The 21,177-nt window shown below is 46.2% G+C and overlaps 1 protein-coding gene across 1 annotated transcript in view; it reads right to left on the bottom strand.

The window, feature by feature from the left end:
* Positions 1-20,720, bottom strand: part of LOC132380661 (constitutive coactivator of PPAR-gamma-like protein 1 homolog) — a 75,636-nt gene extending 54,916 nt beyond the window's left edge. Inside the window, exons 1-2 of the mRNA XM_059949629.1 lie at positions 19,964-20,720; positions 264-510 (exon numbers count right to left, since the gene is read on the bottom strand). Coding sequence (XP_059805612.1) covers positions 264-510; positions 19,964-20,491 — 775 coding nt within the window. The 5' untranslated portion in view covers positions 20,492-20,720. The remainder of the gene's footprint in view (positions 1-263; positions 511-19,963) is intronic.
* Positions 20,721-21,177: the final 457 nt, after the last annotated feature.

Raw genomic sequence — 21,177 nt, 5'->3', positions numbered from 1 at the left:
GCGGTACAGTTCAAGGCAAAAAAAAAATTCTAATAGTTGCAATAAAAATAAGATTCAGTGCAAGAAAGAATTAGTGAGGTAGTGTTCATGGACGTTCCTGTTCCTGAAACGCTGAGTGTGGATCTTCAGGCTCCTGTACCCCCTCTCTGATGGTAGTAATGAGAAAAGGGCCCTTTAATCATGGATGCGGCTTTGTTGAGGTTAGTGCTGTGATAGAGGACAGGGAACTGGGATACAGTTTTTATTTTCACTAAAGCACCTACCCAGCAGGGCGGCAAAGATGCTGAAGTGGGCGGGGTTGACATTCAGCTGCTTGGCCACCTCCTGCATCAGGTACTGGTTGGTGGTGAGGCTCTTGCCATTCCAGCTCAGCTTGAGAGCATGCGCGCTGAGGTAGCACTGGACGTTGCACAGGGCATACTCGGAGTCATAGGCAATGAGGCCGTGGAAGCCATTCTCACGGTAGAAGGAGATCACCTCCTGGTGGTGGTCCTCGATGCTCTGAACTACCTACAACAGGACAAGGGGGCACAACGTTAGCAACAGCTCAAACCCGAGGACTGGAAGTGGGCAGGTGTGTGCCCCACTATGGCTGATCTTCCCCCAAGCCTCAACTGCTCTTCCCTGGTACCGCCCAATGTTTACCTATTTAAACATTCCCAACATTCGAGGCTCAACCTGGAGATTGAGCCCCTCAATGTTCAACGTCTACCTCCATCAAACCTTGTCACGGCAACAGAACCTTTGGCCCACTGACCCCCCATGTGACCAATTAACCTACTAACCCGTATGCATTTGGAATGTGTAAGGAAACCCACACAGTCACAGGGAGAACATAGAAACTCCTTATAGTGCTGGGAAATGAACCCAAATCACTGGCACTAACTGCTAACCCAAATCTCTTTTAAAACTCCTTGCTTTAGTGTGTTCTTTTTTAAAACTTGCTATACGTCATCTGTGACCCCTCTTTTACTGAAACACCACAACACTGACCCTCGGCACAACCCCTCATCTGTTACCCCAGTAGAGCGACCAACATAATCAGAGCCCCCCCCCCACCCTGAATACTCTCTCTTCTCCTCCACTCCTCCCATTGATCAGTGAATACAAACGCCTGAAAGCATGCATCACAGAGCTCAAGGTCAGCTTTTATCCCAGTCATCAGACGTACAGTACAATAATGATGATCTCTCAGTCTACCTCGTTGTGGCCCTTGCACTTTATCTGGCTGCAATGCTCTAACCAGAACACCACATTGTGCAATCTGTTATTGTTTTACCCTTGTCCTCCCTCAATATACTTATGTCTGGAACGATCTATTTTATTTATTGAGATACACACATGGAACAGGCCCTTCAAACTACACTGCCCAGCAACCCCTGATCACAGGACAATTAACCCTAGCCTAATCACAGGACAATTTACAATGACCAATTAACCCACCAACCTGTACATCTTTGGACTATGGGAGGAAACCCATGCGGCCATGGGGAGAACATAGAAACTCCTAACAGGAAGCGACTGGTAGTGTAAAGTGTTAACCTCTATGCAGCCTCAAATGCAGAAAGATCTGCCTGGATGTCACGCAAAACAAAAAGCTTTTCACTGCCACTGATGAACAATCAGTGTGCAAAATAAGACACCCTGCAAAAAATAAATAACCTTGAAAGTTAGTCTATAGGCTGTGGAATCACTTGAGGTGAGCGAAGTTATCCAAGTTGGTTTGGGAGCCTGATGGTTGTACGGTAACTGTTCCTGAACCTGATGACATGGGACCGAAAGTTCCTGTACTTCCTGCCTGATAACAGGAGTGAGAAGAGAGCCTGGCTTGGATGGTGGGGGTCAGGGGCAGGGGCAGTGTGTCCTTGAAGATGGATGCTGCTTTCCTACAACAGTGCTCCATGTAGGTGCCTTCAATAGTGGGGAGAGGTTTGCCTGTGAAAGACTGGTCTGTATCCATAACTTTCTGCAGACTTTTTTTCAGAACTCCATCCAGGACTGGTCCAGACATCAAATGCCAATCATGCATGTAGGGTAACGTAATTGGGAGTAATCTATGTAATTCACAACCAACAATGAATTGGGTTTCACTTTAAAAGGCTGGTCATCATTAACGTGATGATGTTATTACATAAAGATTTTAAGCATCAATAAAATATTGGAGTTCAATAAAATGTGTTACACAAAACACCTCACTTTGTTTTATTTGTGCAAACCTACACTAGGACATCCTAGAATTCAGCACAGTGGTTCCAGGCGAGCAAATCAAAGCTGCTACTCCTTGTTAAAGTCTAGCAACTTATGCTTCTCCATCTCCACAGATACCTGACAGGCATTTCCAGTGTGCCAACATTTGATTTATTTTTCTATCTTGCTTTGCAGCAAGTACTTTAAAGCAATCCAAATCAAAGGCGACAGACAGGCATCAACTCAGCCCTGTGGTGGTGAAGTGTATTCACTCAGCTCAAAACCTCCTGTACTGTACTCAGGTTATAGAGAGAACACTCAGTCACGTAAACTACACTTTCGAGCAAAAGCACACCCCAATCCCACAGCACAAACAGTGCCAACCTGATGGAATTGTTAAAAATAACACACAGCTCCCCAGATGGCTCAACTCCTTCAGGCAGTAACAGCCTGACAAAAACAAATCGTACTGACTCAGTACTCACTGTGTACAGCCCCAGAGCCATGCAGCACTCTCCAAGCCAGGGAACGCCATCAACACCCAGGGTTAGCTGAGGATTGTTCTGTCCTAGTGAGGTGCTATGACGTGGTAACCCGTGAGGATGGATCCATCACAGTATAACACCAGTGGGGGCAGGTCCATCACTGTATAATATCAAGGTACGGCACTGGTGGGGACAGTCCATCACTGGGGTACGATACGAGTGGGTATGGGTCTGTTGCTGTATAAACACTCGGGTTGTACTGGTGCACACAGTAACTAGTTACACAAGCATGTTAGACTACCCATGTGTTTGAGCATAACATCACCCCTCCCACCACTGCCTACTCCTCACAACTCTTGATCCTCCTGTTAAAAATCTGGGGTCACTCTCAAAAATCCTGTACAAGTTAACAGCTCTCCAGGGCAAGGAGGTACAGGAATCATTGTTCCTTCCAGAGAAACTTGCTCCTCGAGTTCTTTTGTTGATGATCATTTCCCCAGAACCATGTGCATCCCTGTAACACCTATCTGATCACACCTGTTCCACAGCTCAGTTTCGGTTGATTACAGTGGCAAGTCCAAGGGACATACACTGCTCACAGTGTATGTAATCACTGCCTCAATAGTTACCAGAGGCAGTGGAATGATCCATGGTGAGAAGGACTGTTACAAGCTAAAATCATGGACATCTTCTGACACACCTGCATCGTTCAATTGTGACGGAGTAGGAACCAGCAGGTTTTGAACAAGTCTGAACACTCTCTCCCACAGACCAAATCCCTCAACATTCTGATCATGTGGAACAAGACTACTGAGAGTGGGTTACAGGCTGGAATCTACCTGAGGTGGAGATTCAGAGGGTGGAGTGTATGGGGGGGTGGTGGTGGTGGGGGTGTTTATATTCAATAAGTCCCCAGGACCGAGTTACAGGCTGGTGTCAAATCCAGGGGTCCGGGGGAAGAGGGGGGGGGGGGGGTTTATAACAGATCTCCGTAAGCGGGTTTCAGGATGGGATCTAATCGAGGGTTTCAGGAGCATTTATACCTTAAATAACAGATCCCTGAGATTTGGTTACAGGCTGGGACCTACTCCAGGGGCTCGGAGGTTTATATACAAAACAACAGATTCCTGGGGTAGATTACAGGCTGGGGTCCAACCTAGGGGTTCAAGGATTTATTTCTGGAGTAACAGAACCCAGGGAAAGATCTACGGGTTGCAATCTAATCAAGAAATTTTGTGTGGAGGTGTATTTTGAATAACATACTCAGGAAATGAGATAAAGATTAAAATATAATGAACCATTCAGAGCAAGTACTCTGATAGGAAGTTTTTCCACCAAGAGAAATTTTGCATTGCTTCTTGGAAAATACAACCCAATCCAGGCATGGGCAAACTACGGCCTGCGGGCCATATGCGGCCCGTTAAGCTTTTTAATCCGGCCCGCAGAACTTGATGAAATTATATTAATAAACCTTGTTAACGTTTTTTCCCCGCAATTCTGGCGTTTTCCCAATAGATGACGCACTGTATATACATTGGTGGCGACCCATTTCCTGGCACATTCGAACCGGCTCACAATTAGCCAGCATTCCGGCTAAGGGAGATAGCCTGCGGGGATTTGCGAGCACAGAGCTTTGGAGCCTCTGCGCAGGTGGGGTAGGTTGAGGGAGGCTTAAAAGTGAGGCTGGGGATTTCGAATAAAGTTTTTTTCTTCGACTGCAGTTACCGAGTCCATGTCGTAATTTTAGCGCTGCATGTAGCACACCGCTACACATTGACCTTTGTTGAGGTGCAGCGTATTACTCTACATTTGCGCTTTACTCTTTGTTCGGCTCGACCTATTTATGTGAACAGGCGTTCAGCGTCATGAACATCAACAAAGCCAGCCACAGATCCAAGTTAACTCACCAACACCTCAGATCCATCCTGAGAATCGCCACAACAAAACTAAATCCAGACTTTGATGCGCTGGCTAAAAAGGGAGACCAACAACACTGTTCCCACTGAAATTAAAAATAAGTTTCTTCGTTGTGTATGTAAAAAATGCATTTGAAAATATTTTTTTCAATAAGCCTTGCATGTTACATGTCATTTCTGTTAAGTGATGGACATGAGTAGTGCGCAGGTGCACGTACGTTCTCAAAATAAAAAATGCGCTCCAGATCAAATAACGTGCTCCGCATACTGGCTGGTCGTTGTTGAGTTTTGGCACAGGGGACAATTGAATAAGAAGGAGCAGGACAAGTAGACCTGCATCTCCTACCGTCTTTGAAATAAAGACAGTCAGGAGGAGAGGGATGATGATAATATCTTGAAGGATAACAGAATTTTCTGTGCTTTAAAATAATAACTGATACTATTAAAAAAAGCTGTATTTTATTCATTTAATTTTCAGTGTTTTAAAAGTCATTTCAATAAATAGCTAAATCCATGAGACTTCAAAGACAGATATTTTGTTGTAATGCATTTGTTCATTTTCAATTGAAATTAAAGCACATTTTTTCTACATATCCCATGATATTTTATTTTCTCTTATGAGGTGTATTACCAAAACACTCCGTCCATCTGCTCCTGGTCCGGCCCCCCTGTCAAATTTTAGAACCCTTTGTGGCCCACAAGTCAAAAAGTTTGCCCACCCCTGACCCAATCTGTAAACTTCATACCTCAGAGAGCAACAGGTGTTACCACACAATCCTCACAAACAAGTCCTACCATTGACATCAGTGCAGGGTGCCTTTCACAGGCAAGTGTGCTCGCTTGGCAAGGAGCTGGTGACTATGCAAAGAACAGGAATACAAGGTATTGAATCCAGAATGCCTCAAATCCAATCAGAAACAGGAAAATTCAGTAAGTGACAGAATGGAGAATGGAGGCTCCATTCTCAGAGAGACCTGGGCTCTTGCAACTGTTCTCAACCCACATGCCTCTCCCCACCGCCCAACCTTCATGCAACCACGCCACGTGCAAGGGTAGCAGAGAGTGAGGGAACGAGAGGAGACCACCTGATCAGAACAGACCAGTGCAGCAACATCCAGCCAATTGACCCCACCTCTAGAAGTTACAGGGCAACCTGAGTCACATCTGTGGATGAGGAACCAGCTCTAACACAAACAGGAACTTGCCTTCTGAGAAAGGGACTCTGGCGGCAACAGATCCGGAATACCATGCTCTGCCTTGGACACCCTGCTATAGGAAAGATGCCACTGTGCTACAAAGAACACAGTGGGCATTTGGAAGAACGCTGCCAGGACTTGAGGGTCTGGGTTTATACAAAGTGATTGGGCAGGTTCAAATTTTATTCTTTTGAGCATAGAAGACTGAAGGGTAACCTTATCATCTTGTGCCGTGTATTATGACTTGGGGAATCATGGTCTTCCATCTGTCTTTAATACCCTTTTACATTGCTGTACTTATTCTTTTCTCTTTCCATGACCATATTGTTCTTCGCAAATTTTTCTACAGAAGTGGTTTGCCATTGCCTTCTTCTGGGCAGTGTCTTTATAAGACAGGTGACCCCAGCCATTATCAATACTCTTCAGAGATTGTCAGTGGTCGCATAACCAGGACTTGTGATCTGCACCGGCTGTTCATATGACCATCCACCACCTGCTCCCGTCACTTCACGTGACCCTGATTGGGGGGATAGGGGTGCTACACCTTGCCCGAGGGCAACCTGCAGGCTAGTGGAGGGAAGGAGCACCTTACACCTCCTTTGGTAGAGACGTATCTTCACTCTGCCACCCAAGAGCTTACTTAGAGTTGGTTAAAAACATGAGGGTCACAAACAGGGCGAGTCGGCTGTCTTTCTGTTGGCGACAAATCGGCATATAGCAGGGAGATTGAAAATCTGCTTGAATGGTGCCACAACCTCTTGCTTGATGCCAGTAAGACCAAGGAGCTGAGTATACTGAGAACAGGAGGAGGAAACTGAAGGTACATGAGTCAGTTCTCAGAGGATTGGAGGTGGGAGAGGGGTATCATGGTTGGAAAAAGGGGAATGGAGAGGGGAGGGAGTGGGGAGCACTGGAGAGACATTCTATAATGATCAATAAACCAATTGTTTAATCAAATGGCCTTGCCTGCAGTTTTAGGACCGGGTGTGTAGGACTGCACCAACCACCCCCCTCCCCCACCCCCAGCCTCCTGTGGCACTCCACCTTCACCATTCCCAACATCCTTTGCTCCCACTGGCTTAGGGGGATACGGGCAAGACATGAGCAACTGGATCTTTAGATGGGCATTTTCTTCAGCAGAGATTAGTTGGGCTGAAGAGACTGTTTCTATTCTGTGTGATTCTCAATCATCTGCAAAAGCTTGAATGTGGTTACTGAAGTGTCACAATTCCGATCCCGCCAAACCCCCTCTTAGCCTCAATCCAGGGGCAGGGCCAAAGTCATCAACAATGACAAGGCTATTGATTGGCCATGGCTCATGGAGAGTCCAAGTAAAATAGGACACATGGAGAGTTGAAAGCACTGTGCGGGCTGAAAATATAGTCATCAGTAACACAAGAGATTCTGCAGGTACTGGAAATCCAGAGTAATACACTAAAAAAATACTGGAGGAACTCAGCAGGTCAGGTAGTCTATGGAAAAACATAAGGAGTCGACATTTCAGGCCCTGCTGAGTTCCTCCAGCTTTTTGTACGTGTTAAGTGCCTAAAGAAATGTTTGCCTAATGGAAAACGTTTATTGGATCCTGGTTTTTAAAAGGGAATGTCTGGAAAGCAAGAGAAGGCTCCTTTAAGTAAAATGGTCTGCGTATAAGTGGCTCAGAGAGCTGCTGCCTTGCAGCTGCAAGTGACCTGGGTTCAATCCTGCCCTCTGTGTGCAGACCTTTACTCACTCGCTATACAGCTACTCTGGTTTCCCCTACTTCCCTGCGGAGAGACAATAAGACGGCGGAGGCCATTTGGCCCATCGAGTCTGCTCCACCATTTCATCAATGGCTGATCCATTTCGCTCTCAACCGTATTCTCCTGCCTTCTTTTCATAACCTTTCACACCCTGACATCAACAAGCTATTGACCTCTGACTTAAATACACTCACATCTGATTTTTTTCTGCAATACAGTACATAATTACCACAGTAGTGTACATGTGTGTGTCTATCTATATTATAAAAAGAATTGTATTGAGAGCAGAGAGAGAGAGAGAGAGGCTGTTCTTCCAGTTCAGGGGCGTTCCCATCAGATTACCCTAATTTCTCACACCTCGAAATGCATTGCTTTCTAACCACCGGGCACTAACAGATCAAGGATGTGCTCGAGCATCCCACCAGTGTAGTCACAGTATGTCCACAAGTCACTAACCCTAACCCGTCCAGGAAACTGGAAAACGAGGAAACATACACTGTCACGGGTTGAACAGACAAACTCCTTACAGTCAATGGCAGGAATGGAATCCCAGTCGGTGATCGCTGGTGCTGCAGAGAGTTACGCTGCTCCAGTGAGGAAAAAAAATGACAGACAAAAGAACCAAAAGTAATGAAGATTCGTTATTTTTAAAGGAAGCAGCCAGTGGCTGGGATCTGCTCTACAATGCTCAGTGATCAGCAGATTCCATGAGGGAGCTGAGCAAATATCTCAAAGTGAAACATTTAGGCTCTGTGGGAAGAGGGATTAGTTGGACTGCTCTTGCATACAGTACGGAACACAGAACAGCACAGTATAGGCCCTTTGGGTCACAATGTTGTGCTGGCCTTTTAATCTACTCTAAGATCAAACTAACCCTTTTCACTTCTCTGAGAATCATGGTTGTAACAAGTACCTCAACTCCAGAAATCGCCTGCATCATTTTCCCAGTTCCCAACATTTCCTACTCAATCTACGACCATCCCTCCATTTCGGAGTCAAAGGTAGTGATGGTTGCCTAAATGATCTAAATGTAACTCCTCAGATAATGAAGACACCCAGTTCTGCATGCAATCCAGGCTTCACTGAGCACCCTTGTGTTGTGACACTTGCTCCGTGCCAATGTTACCCATCTTTAACAAGTAACACTGGCACAAAGTGAGTGCCAGCTGTTGAAGGGTGCTCAATAATCTCTCCTAGATATTCAGAAAGACCCTACCGTCATTGACTGCCTTCTAACAGAAATTCAACCAGACCAGGTTGAGTGCTACCTGAACACACAAAGGGCTCTGGGATTGAGAAGTGATCTCATTGAAACCTACCGAATATTGGAAGGTCTAGATAGAGTGGATGCGGAGAGGGTGCTTCCTACAATGGAGGAGTATAAGACCAGTGGGCACAGCTTCAGAATAGAATAGAAGAGAGGAGGAGGAATTTCTTTAGCCAGAGTGTGGCGAATCTTTGGAATTCATTGCCACAGACAGCTGTGGAGACCAACTCATTGAGTATATTTAAAGTGGAGGTTGGTAGTTTCTTGATTTCTAAGCGTGTCAAAAGTTATGAGAAAGCAGGAGAATGCCACTGAGAGGAATAATAAATTAAACATGATGGAATGACAGAATAGATTCGATGGGCCAAGCGGCCTAATTTTACTCCTACTTCTTACAGTCTCATGGAAACATGGTAGAACACTCATCTTAATAAAACTTTGAGAGTGTTATAAGATGCAGGTTTGGTGTCCAATACAGCACACTCCTCTCACCCGTGGACAGACTGGGAAGCTGGCTACCATCCAAGTAAAGGACTGTTGCCTCAGCCGACACCTTGGCTGCTTTTACCAGGAATGCCAGCTGAAATGAGGACAAGAGGGTTGAGGGGAACAGCTAGCACAAGTACTTGCAGAAGGACTAAGGATTCAGATTTTCCTTTTCCATCACATGTACATCAAAATATACAGTCAAATGTGTTGTTTGTGTTTTGAGGGTGTGCTCTGGCGCAGCCTGCAAGTGTTGCCACACATTCTGGCGTCGACATGGCACGCTGACAATATTCAGAACACAACAATCAAAAAATGCCCCTTTCCTTCTTCAGCCAAAGTCAGAACACCAAGGAGCTGGTTACTGACTTCAGGAGGAAATCAGAGGTGCATGAGCCAGTCCTCACTGGAGGATCACAGCTGGAGAGGGTCAGCAACTGTAACTTCCTCCGTATTATCACTTCAGAGGACCAGTCCTGGGCAAGTGCAATTACGAAGAAAGCACAGCAGCACCCCTACTTCCTTAGGAGTTTGCAGACATCCAGCACGATATCTAAAACCCTGACAAACTTCGATGGATGGGTAGTGGAGAATATATTGACTGGCTGCATCACAGCCTGGTATAGAAACACCAGTGCCCTTGAATGGAAAATCCTGCAAAATGTAGCCCAGTCCTCCCACCACTAAGCACATCTATATGGAGTGTTGTCACAGGAAAGCAGCAACTATAAATGGGGACCCCACCACTCAGGACATGCTCTCATCTCACTGCTGCCATCAGGAAGGTAGTACAGTAGCCTCAGAAATCACACCACCAGGTTCAGGAACAGTTATTACCCCTCAACCATCAAAGGGGATAACTTCACTCAACTTCGCTTGATCCATCACTGAATTGTTCCCACAACCCATGGACTCTTCATCTTGTTTTCTTGATACTTATTGCTTATTATTTATTACTTCTGTATTTACAGTTTGTTGTCTTTTGCACACTGGTTAAATACACAAGTGTGGTCTTTCATTGATTCTATTATGATTATTATTTTATTACACATTTACCGAGTATGCCCGGAAGAAAATGAATCCCAGGGTTGTATATTGTGACACACATGTACTTTGATAATTTTACTTTGAAGTTTAACTCCCCCGTCTCCAAAACTAACCCTACAAATCAGAGCCATCAAGTCTGAGCCAAATCTCTTCGGTCATCTTCAAGCCACTAAAGAGACAGTGAGATGTCTAACAGCAGGGTGACCGGGAAGTGAGAGAATGCTTCACACTCCGGGCACTTTTCTTTTCGATACACGAGCTGTATTGATCTATCATCATCAGCTACCAGAGGTGTGATGGAATCTGCTCCAGCAGGGAGCAGTGTGACAACAGAAGAGCCTGCTGCACGAAAGCGGAGAGGGACCCGGACCGGGAGTCACGGAAAGGCCAAGATGAGGCAAGGAGATGCATCCCGCTTGCACTGACCGCAGAAGTATAGCTAATAGACTGACCAAAAACCCTGTGGCCAGATTTGAATTCCCAATGTGGCATCACTGGGTCAAGCTGACTCACTGTGACAGATTGCCAATGCATAGTGCGCCCACAGTCACAAAGCCCAAGTGACACAATGCAACCAACCAGTGGCTCACCCACATCCTATTAACAGATAAAGGAAAAATTCCTTTCCTGTTAATTATTAAAGCACAGTCTCCATTCAGCATTGAAAGCCCCTGCCTTGACATAATATAAACTTTGCTCCAAGACTCTAGTCACATCCACCTTCCCCTCCCCTCCCAGGTAATCATGTAACATCCACTTCCCCTATTAACACACACAAAAGGAACTCAACAAGTCAGGCAACATTTAATGAGGAATAAACAGTCAACATTTTGAGCTGAGACCCTTCATCGGGACACTTTTCCAAATGGTCAGTTTTAACACCCGATCTCAGAGACTGAGTAGATATGGATTTTATTCCCTGGAACCTGCTGAGATGTACGGGACCCTAAAGGGTGAAAATATTGCCCCGAGGAGGAGGTGATAAAAACAAAAGGTTATAGGCTTAATGTCGTGGTGGAGGAGGGTGAGAGAGGGGCAGCTGTACACAAAGGGTGCTAAAAGTTTGCAATGAGCTACCAGAAATAGTGGTTGAGATGGGCACAAGATGGACAGGAAAGTCATTTCAACTGCTAAGTGAGACTAGGACTCGGGGACATGGCCTCAAGACTTAAGGAATAAATTTAGGGCACCATGGTAACATAGCAGTTTGCGTGACTCTTACAGCTCAGGGCGTCAGAATTCAATCCTGGCATTCTCTGTAAGGAGTCACTATACCTCCTTCATATGGAATGTAGGCTTTTGTCCCAGTGCTCCAGTTTCCTCCCACAGTCCAATTGGCCAATTAAAATTGTTTTGTGATTAGGTTAGAGTTAAATCGGGATTTTTGGGGTTGCTGAGCAGTGAGGCTAGAAGGGCCTACTCTGTGCTGCATCCTTAAATAAATAAATTTAGGGTGGAGACATGAGAGAAATTGCTTTTCCCAGAGTGTAACAAATCTGTGGAATTCTCTGTCCAGGCACCTCTTCTGTGCTAGTTTGATAAGTTGAGAGGAGATTTGATGGAAGGGTATAGATAGGGTAAATGCAAGCAAACTTTTTCCACTGAGATTGGATGGGACAACAACCAGAGGTCATGGGTAAAGGGTGAAAGATGAAAAGTTTAAGGAGAACATGAGGGAAAACTTCTTCACTCAGAGGACTGAATATTCACTCGACTTCAATATTTAAGAGACGTTTGGATACATATGTGGATGGGAGAGGTATAGAGGGCTATGGTCCCGGTTCAGGTCAATGGGAGTACGCAGTTGAAATAGTTTTGGCATGGACTAAAAGAGCCATCCGTTTCTGTGCTGTACTTCTCTATGACTACAGGTCGACCTTCTATAATCCGGCGCCATTGGGACCTGAGGAGTGCCGGATTAGTGCCGAATTACAGAAGGATCACATTAAGCAATAGCTAACCACCTCATCATACCTTTAAAATATCATGTAAATCAGTACAAGTTAGATAATAATAAAACAAATATTAAATGAGTAGCAAATGAAATTATAATAAAGTAATATACTATACAGGCACAGATGAAAAAGGGTACAGGTAAGCATACAGTAATTAACTTACACAGAACAGTTGAGCACTTCTGCTTCTAAAGTGAGACATTTAATATACCTTCAGGCAAAGTTACATGTCTGAAAGTGTGGGGTTGTCAGGATCATCAGCATTTTCATCTTGAAAAATGAGTGAAGCATCAGGAACTGGCACAAGTTTGTTCAAAAACTGTTGATGTTGGTGGCAGCACATCTGGGTGGGCAGAAGTTGGAGAAAGGTGGTCTTTTATATATCACATTTCACGCAACCTCCAGGCGGCCAGGGATTTGGCGCTGGGGTGTTCTCTCTTCACTCGCAGTTACTGGGGGAATCCTCGTTAGTTTCTTTTCCTCTGCTTAGTAACATGCTTAAATTCAGCAGGTCGCCACGTCCGATCTGAGGTCATAGGCAGAAGAGAACGGAGCGCTGGCCAGGCAAGAGGGCACAGCGACACAGCGTGCGCCAGCTCCTCCGCCGGTGGCGGGTGCCAGGCGGCCACGCCTCACGCAAATGATATTAATAAATGCAGGAAAACAAGCAGGAATCACCTGTTTGTGCTTACAAGAGCGCGCCAACACATAAACAGATCTAGCGCAACCAAAACTATGCGCAGCAGATTGGTATGATGGTCCAGGAAATTTGAAATTACAGTTGTGCGGAAAATTTGAGATCAGTTCCGGATTATTGAAGGAAGCGGATTACAGGTAGTCGGATTAGTGAAGGTCAACTGTACTAGGGAACGAAGGATTATGGGGAAAAGGCAGGTAAGCAGAGTTGAGTCACAGTCATGATCTCACTAAATGACAGAGCTGGATTGATGGACCAGACTGCCGACTCCAGCTTCTTTTATAGTCCAGCTAGCTAGGTGTGTGGAGTGGAGAGGTTTAGAGGGCTGTAGACCAAAGCTGGCCAGACAGAACCTTTCTGCTGGGCAACACAGTTGGCATGGATGAGTTGGGGCTAAGGGTTCACCTCCATGCTGTGAGACTCTACTCAGAAGTCAGCACATCTGACTACTGCTCATGTCAAAAACAACACAACAGTTCCACTTTGGAAATGGTGCCAAAGGGAGAGAGAAACAGCTACAGATCAGTACAGATTGCCCCCAGGTTACAAACACTCAGTTTATGGACATGCCTATATATGAGTGAGCTCCCACAACACTAAGTTTGAAACTCCCAACATGTGTGCCACAGTAGCAAGGTGGTTAGCTAAACACTGTTACAGCTCAGGACATTCTGGAGATCAACTCCAGTGCCGCCTTAAGAAGGTTGTACGTTCTCCCCATGGGTTTCCTCTGGGTACTCCGGTTGCCTCCCACTGTCCAAAGACATACCGGTTAGCAGGTTAATCGGACACAGTAAATTGTCCTGCAATTAGACTAATGTTACCTCAGTAGGTTGCCGGGCGATGAGGCTCGTTGACCTGGAAGGGCTTGTTCCACACTGAATCTCTAAATACATAAATTAATGCATTTGGTCTTACAAAAATCAGAACCAGTTTCCCCTTCCCTCTCAACTTACAGAAATTCTCTCTACTTACTTTCAAAGCTGATCCTTACAATACTGTGGAGCTGCAGATACCAGAGTGATTTTTGCTGTTTACTTTCCAACTTTGGGGACAGATCTGACTGATGGATCTCATTACACGGGGACAGCCTGTACACGGAAGAAACTGGGCTGCCATTCACACAGGCAATTGGGATGAAGCTACTGAGCCAGTGTATTTAAAACAAATCATATTTCAACACTTAAGTTGGGGAGACAAAGATCAATTGAATATACTGTTAGATTTACAAGCACACAGTTGCACAAACAATTCTGGTATTCACAACACAGACAAGGTCACATTCATATCATTGGTGCCAAAGAGCAGTGATTGCAATTATTAATTGAACTTTAGCACACATCAGCTAACTCAAGGAAAGTAGTTTTAAGAAACGTGGCAAGGGGCTGCATTTGTATAGTGCCTTTAATAGAGCAAAATGTCAAGGAGATGCACAGCAACAAACTTTTTTTAAAAACTACACGGGACTTGAGATTTTAAGGCAGGTGACTAAAAGTTCAGCCAGAGATTAAAAAGGAAATTCCTGAGCTGCTGAAGGCATGGACTCCAATGGGGTAGGAATTCAGGAATGGGCAAAAGGCCAGGATTGGAGGACCACAGATAAAGGGCAGGGGAAACCAGAGGACATATAAATAGGATGATTTAAAAAGAATTTTGTCTTTAAAAAAAAATAACATGCTGCTTATACAAAAATGATTGATACCACAAACATGTGACTTTCTTTTACAAGCATGGTAAAAACAGTAAGAGTACTTTTGTCGGAAACAGAGTATATCAACCGAGTTATAAATGAACTTCTGGAGGAAACAAGGTGGTCAGGCGGTATCTGTGAGGGCAAAGTTGGAGACACTGACCCTGTATCTCTTTGCTTCTGCAGATGCTGCCTGACCCACTAGGTTCCTCCAGCAGTTTGCAATTTACCCCAGATGACACCATCTGCACTCATGACACCAGAATAAATCAGACTCAGCTGCAAACGGGCAGGGAAACTACCTGCAGAGTTAGACCCCACATGCTCTTGGGTGTGCCTGCCTCCTTCATTTCAAGGTACCAGAAATATTTTTGACAGGTCAGGTAATCATTCCTGCTTTTCACATGGGGGTGGGGGGGTGTAGAGGAAATTATAACTTCATTATCGAGTTATTGATAATTCAACATGGATCCTGATAGGATCTTAACGTTCCGGATTTCCACAGTGGTTAAAACACCTTGACTCACCCTCTCTTAAGAGGCTGGATGTGACCACGTGACCTTTCCCACTGCAGCATTATAATTTACATGACTTTACCGTTGGGATCAATACCTCTTAAGGCGGCACAGCGAGTAGAGCTCCTGCCTGACAGTACCAGCTGCCTGGAGGATTCAAGCCTGACCCATGGAGCTGTCTGTGTGGAGTTTGAATGTTCTCCCTGTGACCTTTTGAGTTCACAAACCCCCACTTGTTTTCTATTTAGCGATACAGCATGCGTCAAAAGGGATGACGCACAGACCCCTTACAGACAGCTGTGACCGCATCTTTCTAACTGATGCCACCGTGGCACCATGTCTTCTCCAACATCTCAAAAACGCGTGGGCCAGTCGGTTAACTGGCCACTAGATGTGTGGGCAAGTTGAATGGGAACGTGAGGGGGAAGACATTAAACGGGCACTAGATAGCTAAAGGGTCTGTTTTCTGCAATACAACTCCAAATTCCATACTGGGATTACCAACAGGTGTTTCAAAAAATCCTTCTTCCTCAGGAAGACAACTGTTGCTTCCCTACACTATACAGATCATCTGGGGATGTGGGGGTTAAAGAATCAGACTCTGAGGGGAGCTGGATTACATTCCAAACTGAAATTGCCAGCCTGCTTCAAGCTAAGAAAAGCCTCCATTTACATCATGGTGTGGAGTTTCACCAGAGTTTTAAAGTCTTATGTGGCAAATGACACCATTTCTCCCTAAACTTGGGAATCAGAGACTCGAGTGCAATCCATATGGTATACCATCATCATTACTATGTGTTGTATTGTACGATGTCGCCAATCATGCTCTAATCACCAAGATTATCCTCAGCAAAATTTTCTCCAGAAGTGTTACAACTTGCCCAAGGTGACTTGCAGACTAGCACAGCAAAAGAGGCTGGGACTTTTTTGCTCCCCTCTCAGAGAGGATGAGACCCCTTATAGAGGTACTCAAACTCAGGAGAGGCAGTGCCTCCTGATTTTGGAGACAATGTGGATGGTTACACAGTCTTTGTCCCAGGGTAAGAGAGTCTAAAAGTAGAAGGTAAGAGGAGAAAGAGAAGGGTTTTGAGTTGCAACTTCCCAACACACAAAGGATTAGGGCTAGGGTGAGTATATGGAACGAACTGCCAGAGGGAGCTGTTACAATTACAATGGCTGAAAGACAGGTAACTTATTTTGCTACTGCCATATACAGTGTAAAAAAAACTCGGCATGACATCCATACAACAATGATCTGAGGTAACAACAAGGGAAATACCAACAGAATGCAGGAAATGGTGTTACGTGGATAGAAATAGTTTAGAGCAGGAATCTTAACCTGTTTTATACCAAGGACCCCATTGTCAGTCCAGTGAAGCCTACTAACCCCTTCTCAGAATAATGTATGTAAACAAAGGAAATTTCAAAACAAATCAGTTATATTGAAACAGTTATCAAAATTGTTTTAAAAAAAACTAATTTGTGATACATGTGCTGCTTTATTAACACATTAAATAAAAAGACTAAATATTTAAAATATAGGCAAGTAGAAATTGTTTATTTTTTGAAGACATATCAGTGCGAAGGGTGTTGTTGCTCAAGAGCATTGAACTGTGGGCTGGTCTTTGACTAAGCAACACATGTCATGTGGATGTCCAATCCATTTCTATATTTTGTTTTCATGGTTACAAGTGTTGAAAATCTGGATTCACAAGGAAATGTTAAATTTCAGTTAGAGGTTAGTGGAAATAAAGATGCAAATATTTTCCGCAGACCCCAGGCTAAGAATCCCTGCTTTAGAGGGATATCAGCAAGTACCTTGGATAGACAGCTTGATCAACGCCAATGAAATGGAGGTGTGTAAAACTAAATCTGGGCTGTTACAGTCCATGCAGACATGCCATGCAGTAAACACTTACATCTGAAGCTTCCACTAGCTGTGTATGGAATACTTGTAAAATAGAGGTATACTTTTACTCAGAATAAACACATAACCCGAACATTTTATGATCATTAAGATCCACTGCACAATGATAGTTTTCTATGTACAATATATTGATATTGCTCTGATTTACACATTGGTAAATTATTAACACTGATCACGCTACTCATCACAACTACAGCTAGTCTCACTTAAGGTTACTGGTTACCTAACACTTTTTTTTAAAAACCTGCTTCACCAGATTTTCAGACCACTACTTTTACTTTGATGATATTCCAAAAAGTTAAATATCTCCCACGGTTCTTAAAATAGATTTTTATGACTGCCAAATAAACTGATACCATGGGTCTCCAGGGGATGGGGGGGGGGGGGAAGAAAGAGTGCTAAAGCTCATTACTTTCACAGCCATGCTTCAATATTCTTAACAATCTTTTTAAAAAAATAAACATGCATGGCTGATACTTGCCTAAATTGCCTTGTGACCAGCTACTTCACACAGCCACGATATTTCCAAAAGCAGGATAATCCAGTTATATTCAACATGACAGCAGTATAAACCCTGTTTACACACACACACCACAATTCCTTTGACACTGCTGGTGTCTGAATGGAACAGGCCTCTCACTGGGCAATACATGTTTGCTTTGCCAGCTGCTCCCACGTGGTTAACAAATTAAAAAAAATTCCAAACTCTCTTAAAAACAGATTGTGATTATTTTCCTGCAGTCCTTTCGCCTGAGTGCAGCTAATTGAGTGGGAAGGCACACATTTGCAGAGCGTGGAATGCCCGGGAACAGAACAGCCTATCAAAAGTAGTGGACACAGCCCAGTCATTCTAGGCAAAGCTCATCCCACCATCTTCAAGGAGCACTGTCATACGAAAGCAGCATCCATCATCAAGGGCCTCCACCACCCAGGCCATTCTCCCTTCTCGCTGCTACCATCGTGTAGGAGGTGCGGCAGTCTTAGCAACCACCCCACCAGGCTCAGGAACAGTTATTACCCTTCAACCATCAGGCTCCTGAACCAGTGTGGATAGCTTCACTCACCCCAATTCTGAACGATTCCACGAGCTACACGCTCACCCTCAAGGACTCTACAACAAGTTTTCACTATTATTTATTTGAATTATCATTCTCTTGCACAATTTGTCTTTATTTCGAGATTGGATGCTTTTCAGTGTTTATAGTTTTCCATAAATTCTATTTGTTTCTTTATTTTCCTGTAAATGCCTGCAAGAAAATGAACCTCAAAGTAGCAAATGGTGACTCTGATAATAAATTTACTTTGAACTTGCACATCAGTTTGAAACTAATCCAGCACCGCTCCCACTACCCCATTTCAGTGACGGACTCTACCTGCACCTTTACACAAACTGCAAATCTGTGTACGTGTCCACACAAATTTTGAGGTCCTTGACCAGGAAGGCACACATTCACAAGCCTAGACATCACTGACTCCTGACCTGGTACACTTGCGCACGCGCGCACAGACACCAATTTGCAGAACTGCACGTTTTGTGCAGGAATCCAGTTGACACCATCTTCACTGGTTTGGTACATCTGAGAGGCAGGGTGCTGCGAACATGTGCATTCATTCTTGCATCAAACCCCTTTCAATACTCCACCACCACCCCTCTACACCTCGATTCCTGCCATCCCTGAACGCTCTCCCATTACACTGTCCCTGTCAGTGCCAGCACACCATCTCCAATACTCCCAAGCCTAAAAGCATCCCTAGCCCTTTGGGAACATCCCTGCCAATGTATGTCCACCAGCCCTTTCCCCTCCTTGGCAATATTCCCATCCACCCCCAACCATCCCATCAATTCCACCCCCCCTTGCACTTCCACACACTCTTCACTCTAACCCTAAACCCCACCAGCCTCCTGTCAATGCCACCTTGCATACCCAAACACGTCCAGCTCCCAGCCTAACATTGTCATCAGGGTGGTGGGTGTGTGTGCAAACTCCTCTCCCCATAAATGCAGCCTCCTCTCTACCGAAGCAATCCCATTCATGCCCTCCAGATCTCACCAATACACATTCACTCTCGCCACCAATGAACATCCACCAGCCTCACCACCACCCCCATCAACACACAACCTCATCCAACCCACCCTTCCTATCAAACTTCCCTTGTACACGCACCCTTGCCAATGCACGGCCACCACATCCCCCTTACAACCCCCACTGCAACCTTATCAATGTGCACCCACTTTTTCTGGTCTGCACCTCCTTGCCCGATTAACACCCCAGCCAATGTTCATCCATGCCCCTGCCAACACCAGGTTGCATCCCTGTCGATGCAGACCACCAACACCAGCCCCCCAATCATTGCACGTCCACGTTTTGTCTGCCCTCTTCATCGCTACCCCCTCACACACAAACAGCTTCCCTGCCAGTGCACAGGCTCCATTAATACCAGGCTTGCATTCAATGCAGCCCCACCAGCTCCTTCCCTTTCAATACATACACTCATATCCATGCCCCCCCTTGCATACCCCCCTTCCCTGATGAGGTTCACCATCTCCCAGTCAACAACCCCCTTTGCACCCAATAATGCGCCCCCACCTCCTCCTCATTTTATGCACCCCACCATCCCCTCACCCCTTTAATGCACACCCCATTTAGCCTGTCAACACCCCCTACACACCCACGTTCCCTACCAATAGGCAACACCTCCCAGTCAACACCCCACCCCTTCGCATCTCAATCAATGCAACCCCCTCCCCATCAATGCGTGTCCACATTTAGCCCGTCAACGCCCCCCTTGCACATCCATCATCCGCTGCCCCCTCTTACATTCCCATTACAGGACAGCCGCCCCCCACCTCACCTTGACTCGGAAGCGGAGCAGAGCCAGGCGGACGCAGTGCGCCAGGCCGGGCGGCGGCAAGAACCAGACCTTGGGCGGCGGCGTGCCCTTGTGCCGGACGTGGTTGACGATCAGCTGCGCGCTCTGGCGCTCCTGGTTCTGCCGCTTGACCCAGTCGGGCAGCCGGGCCTTGGCCAGCGAGCCGTTGAAGGCCACGACCAGTTCGACGCCGCCGCCGGCGCACGCCCTGGACAGCGAGGCCAGGAAGCCGAGCATCTGGTTCCACTGGCCGCCGCTCACCCAGTCGGTGAAGTAGCCGCCGTACAGGCGGTGCAGGCCCGTCTCGGCATCGAGCAGCAACCGCAGCGGCGGCGGGCTGGGCGGCGGAGGTGGCGGCGGCGGAGGAGGAGGCGGCGGCGCCGCGTAAGGCCCATGCCTTGGGCCCGAGGCCCGGTGGCGGGCGGCCCGGGCCAACTTCTGCAGCTCGACCGGCACCACGGCTCCGGCGCAGTGTTTCTCGATGAACTCCTGAAATCCTTGCACGCCCATAATTATATATTTATCTTGTGTGTTTTTTAAAAAATATCCTCACAACTTCATGTGACGGTTAAAACCGTTATTTTTTCTCCCTGAGGGATTTGAATTTAAAACGGCCTCGAGGGGGGAGGGTGGGGAGAAAAGAAACCACCATCGACCCTCCCTCCTCTCAGGCGTGTGCCGCCGCCATCTCTCCCCTTCTTCTTCCCCCGCGACACCCGGGTGGTTAATAACCGGGAGGAGGGGACAACATTTTTTTTCGGCCGTCGGCACGCCTCCGCCGGCCGCCATATCGCTCTCTCCTCCCCCTTCTTTTCCCGCCCTCTCCGGCCGCGGGCGCGGAGCCGCCTGGGAGTTGGAGTCCGAAAATTCGGACCGCTGTCTGGCGGCAATGGGTGGGGAGACTACAGCTCCCGTCGGCCGCCACACCCCGGCGGAGGGATTGTGGGGGTTTACAGAGCGCCTCGACGTACAGACTACGACTCCCACAACACCCCTCCCCAAACCGATCCTTGGCGCGTGCGCAGAACGCCAACTTTCCACCGACGTGCTCTTTTGCCACCCCCGCCCGCCACTCAATGACATCGACGGAAGTATCGCACACAATACTACAATTCCCGGCGTACACAGCGAGTCGGCCGCTTGCGCACTCAGGAGTTGGTATAGCCAGATGAAAAGCGACGAATTAAGGGTTTCTG

This window comes from Hypanus sabinus, chromosome 24, assembly GCF_030144855.1.
Source record: "Hypanus sabinus isolate sHypSab1 chromosome 24, sHypSab1.hap1, whole genome shotgun sequence".
Classification (NCBI taxonomy): Eukaryota; Metazoa; Chordata; class Chondrichthyes; order Myliobatiformes; family Dasyatidae; genus Hypanus; species Hypanus sabinus.
This window is presented reverse-complemented; position numbering and strand designations above follow the sequence as displayed.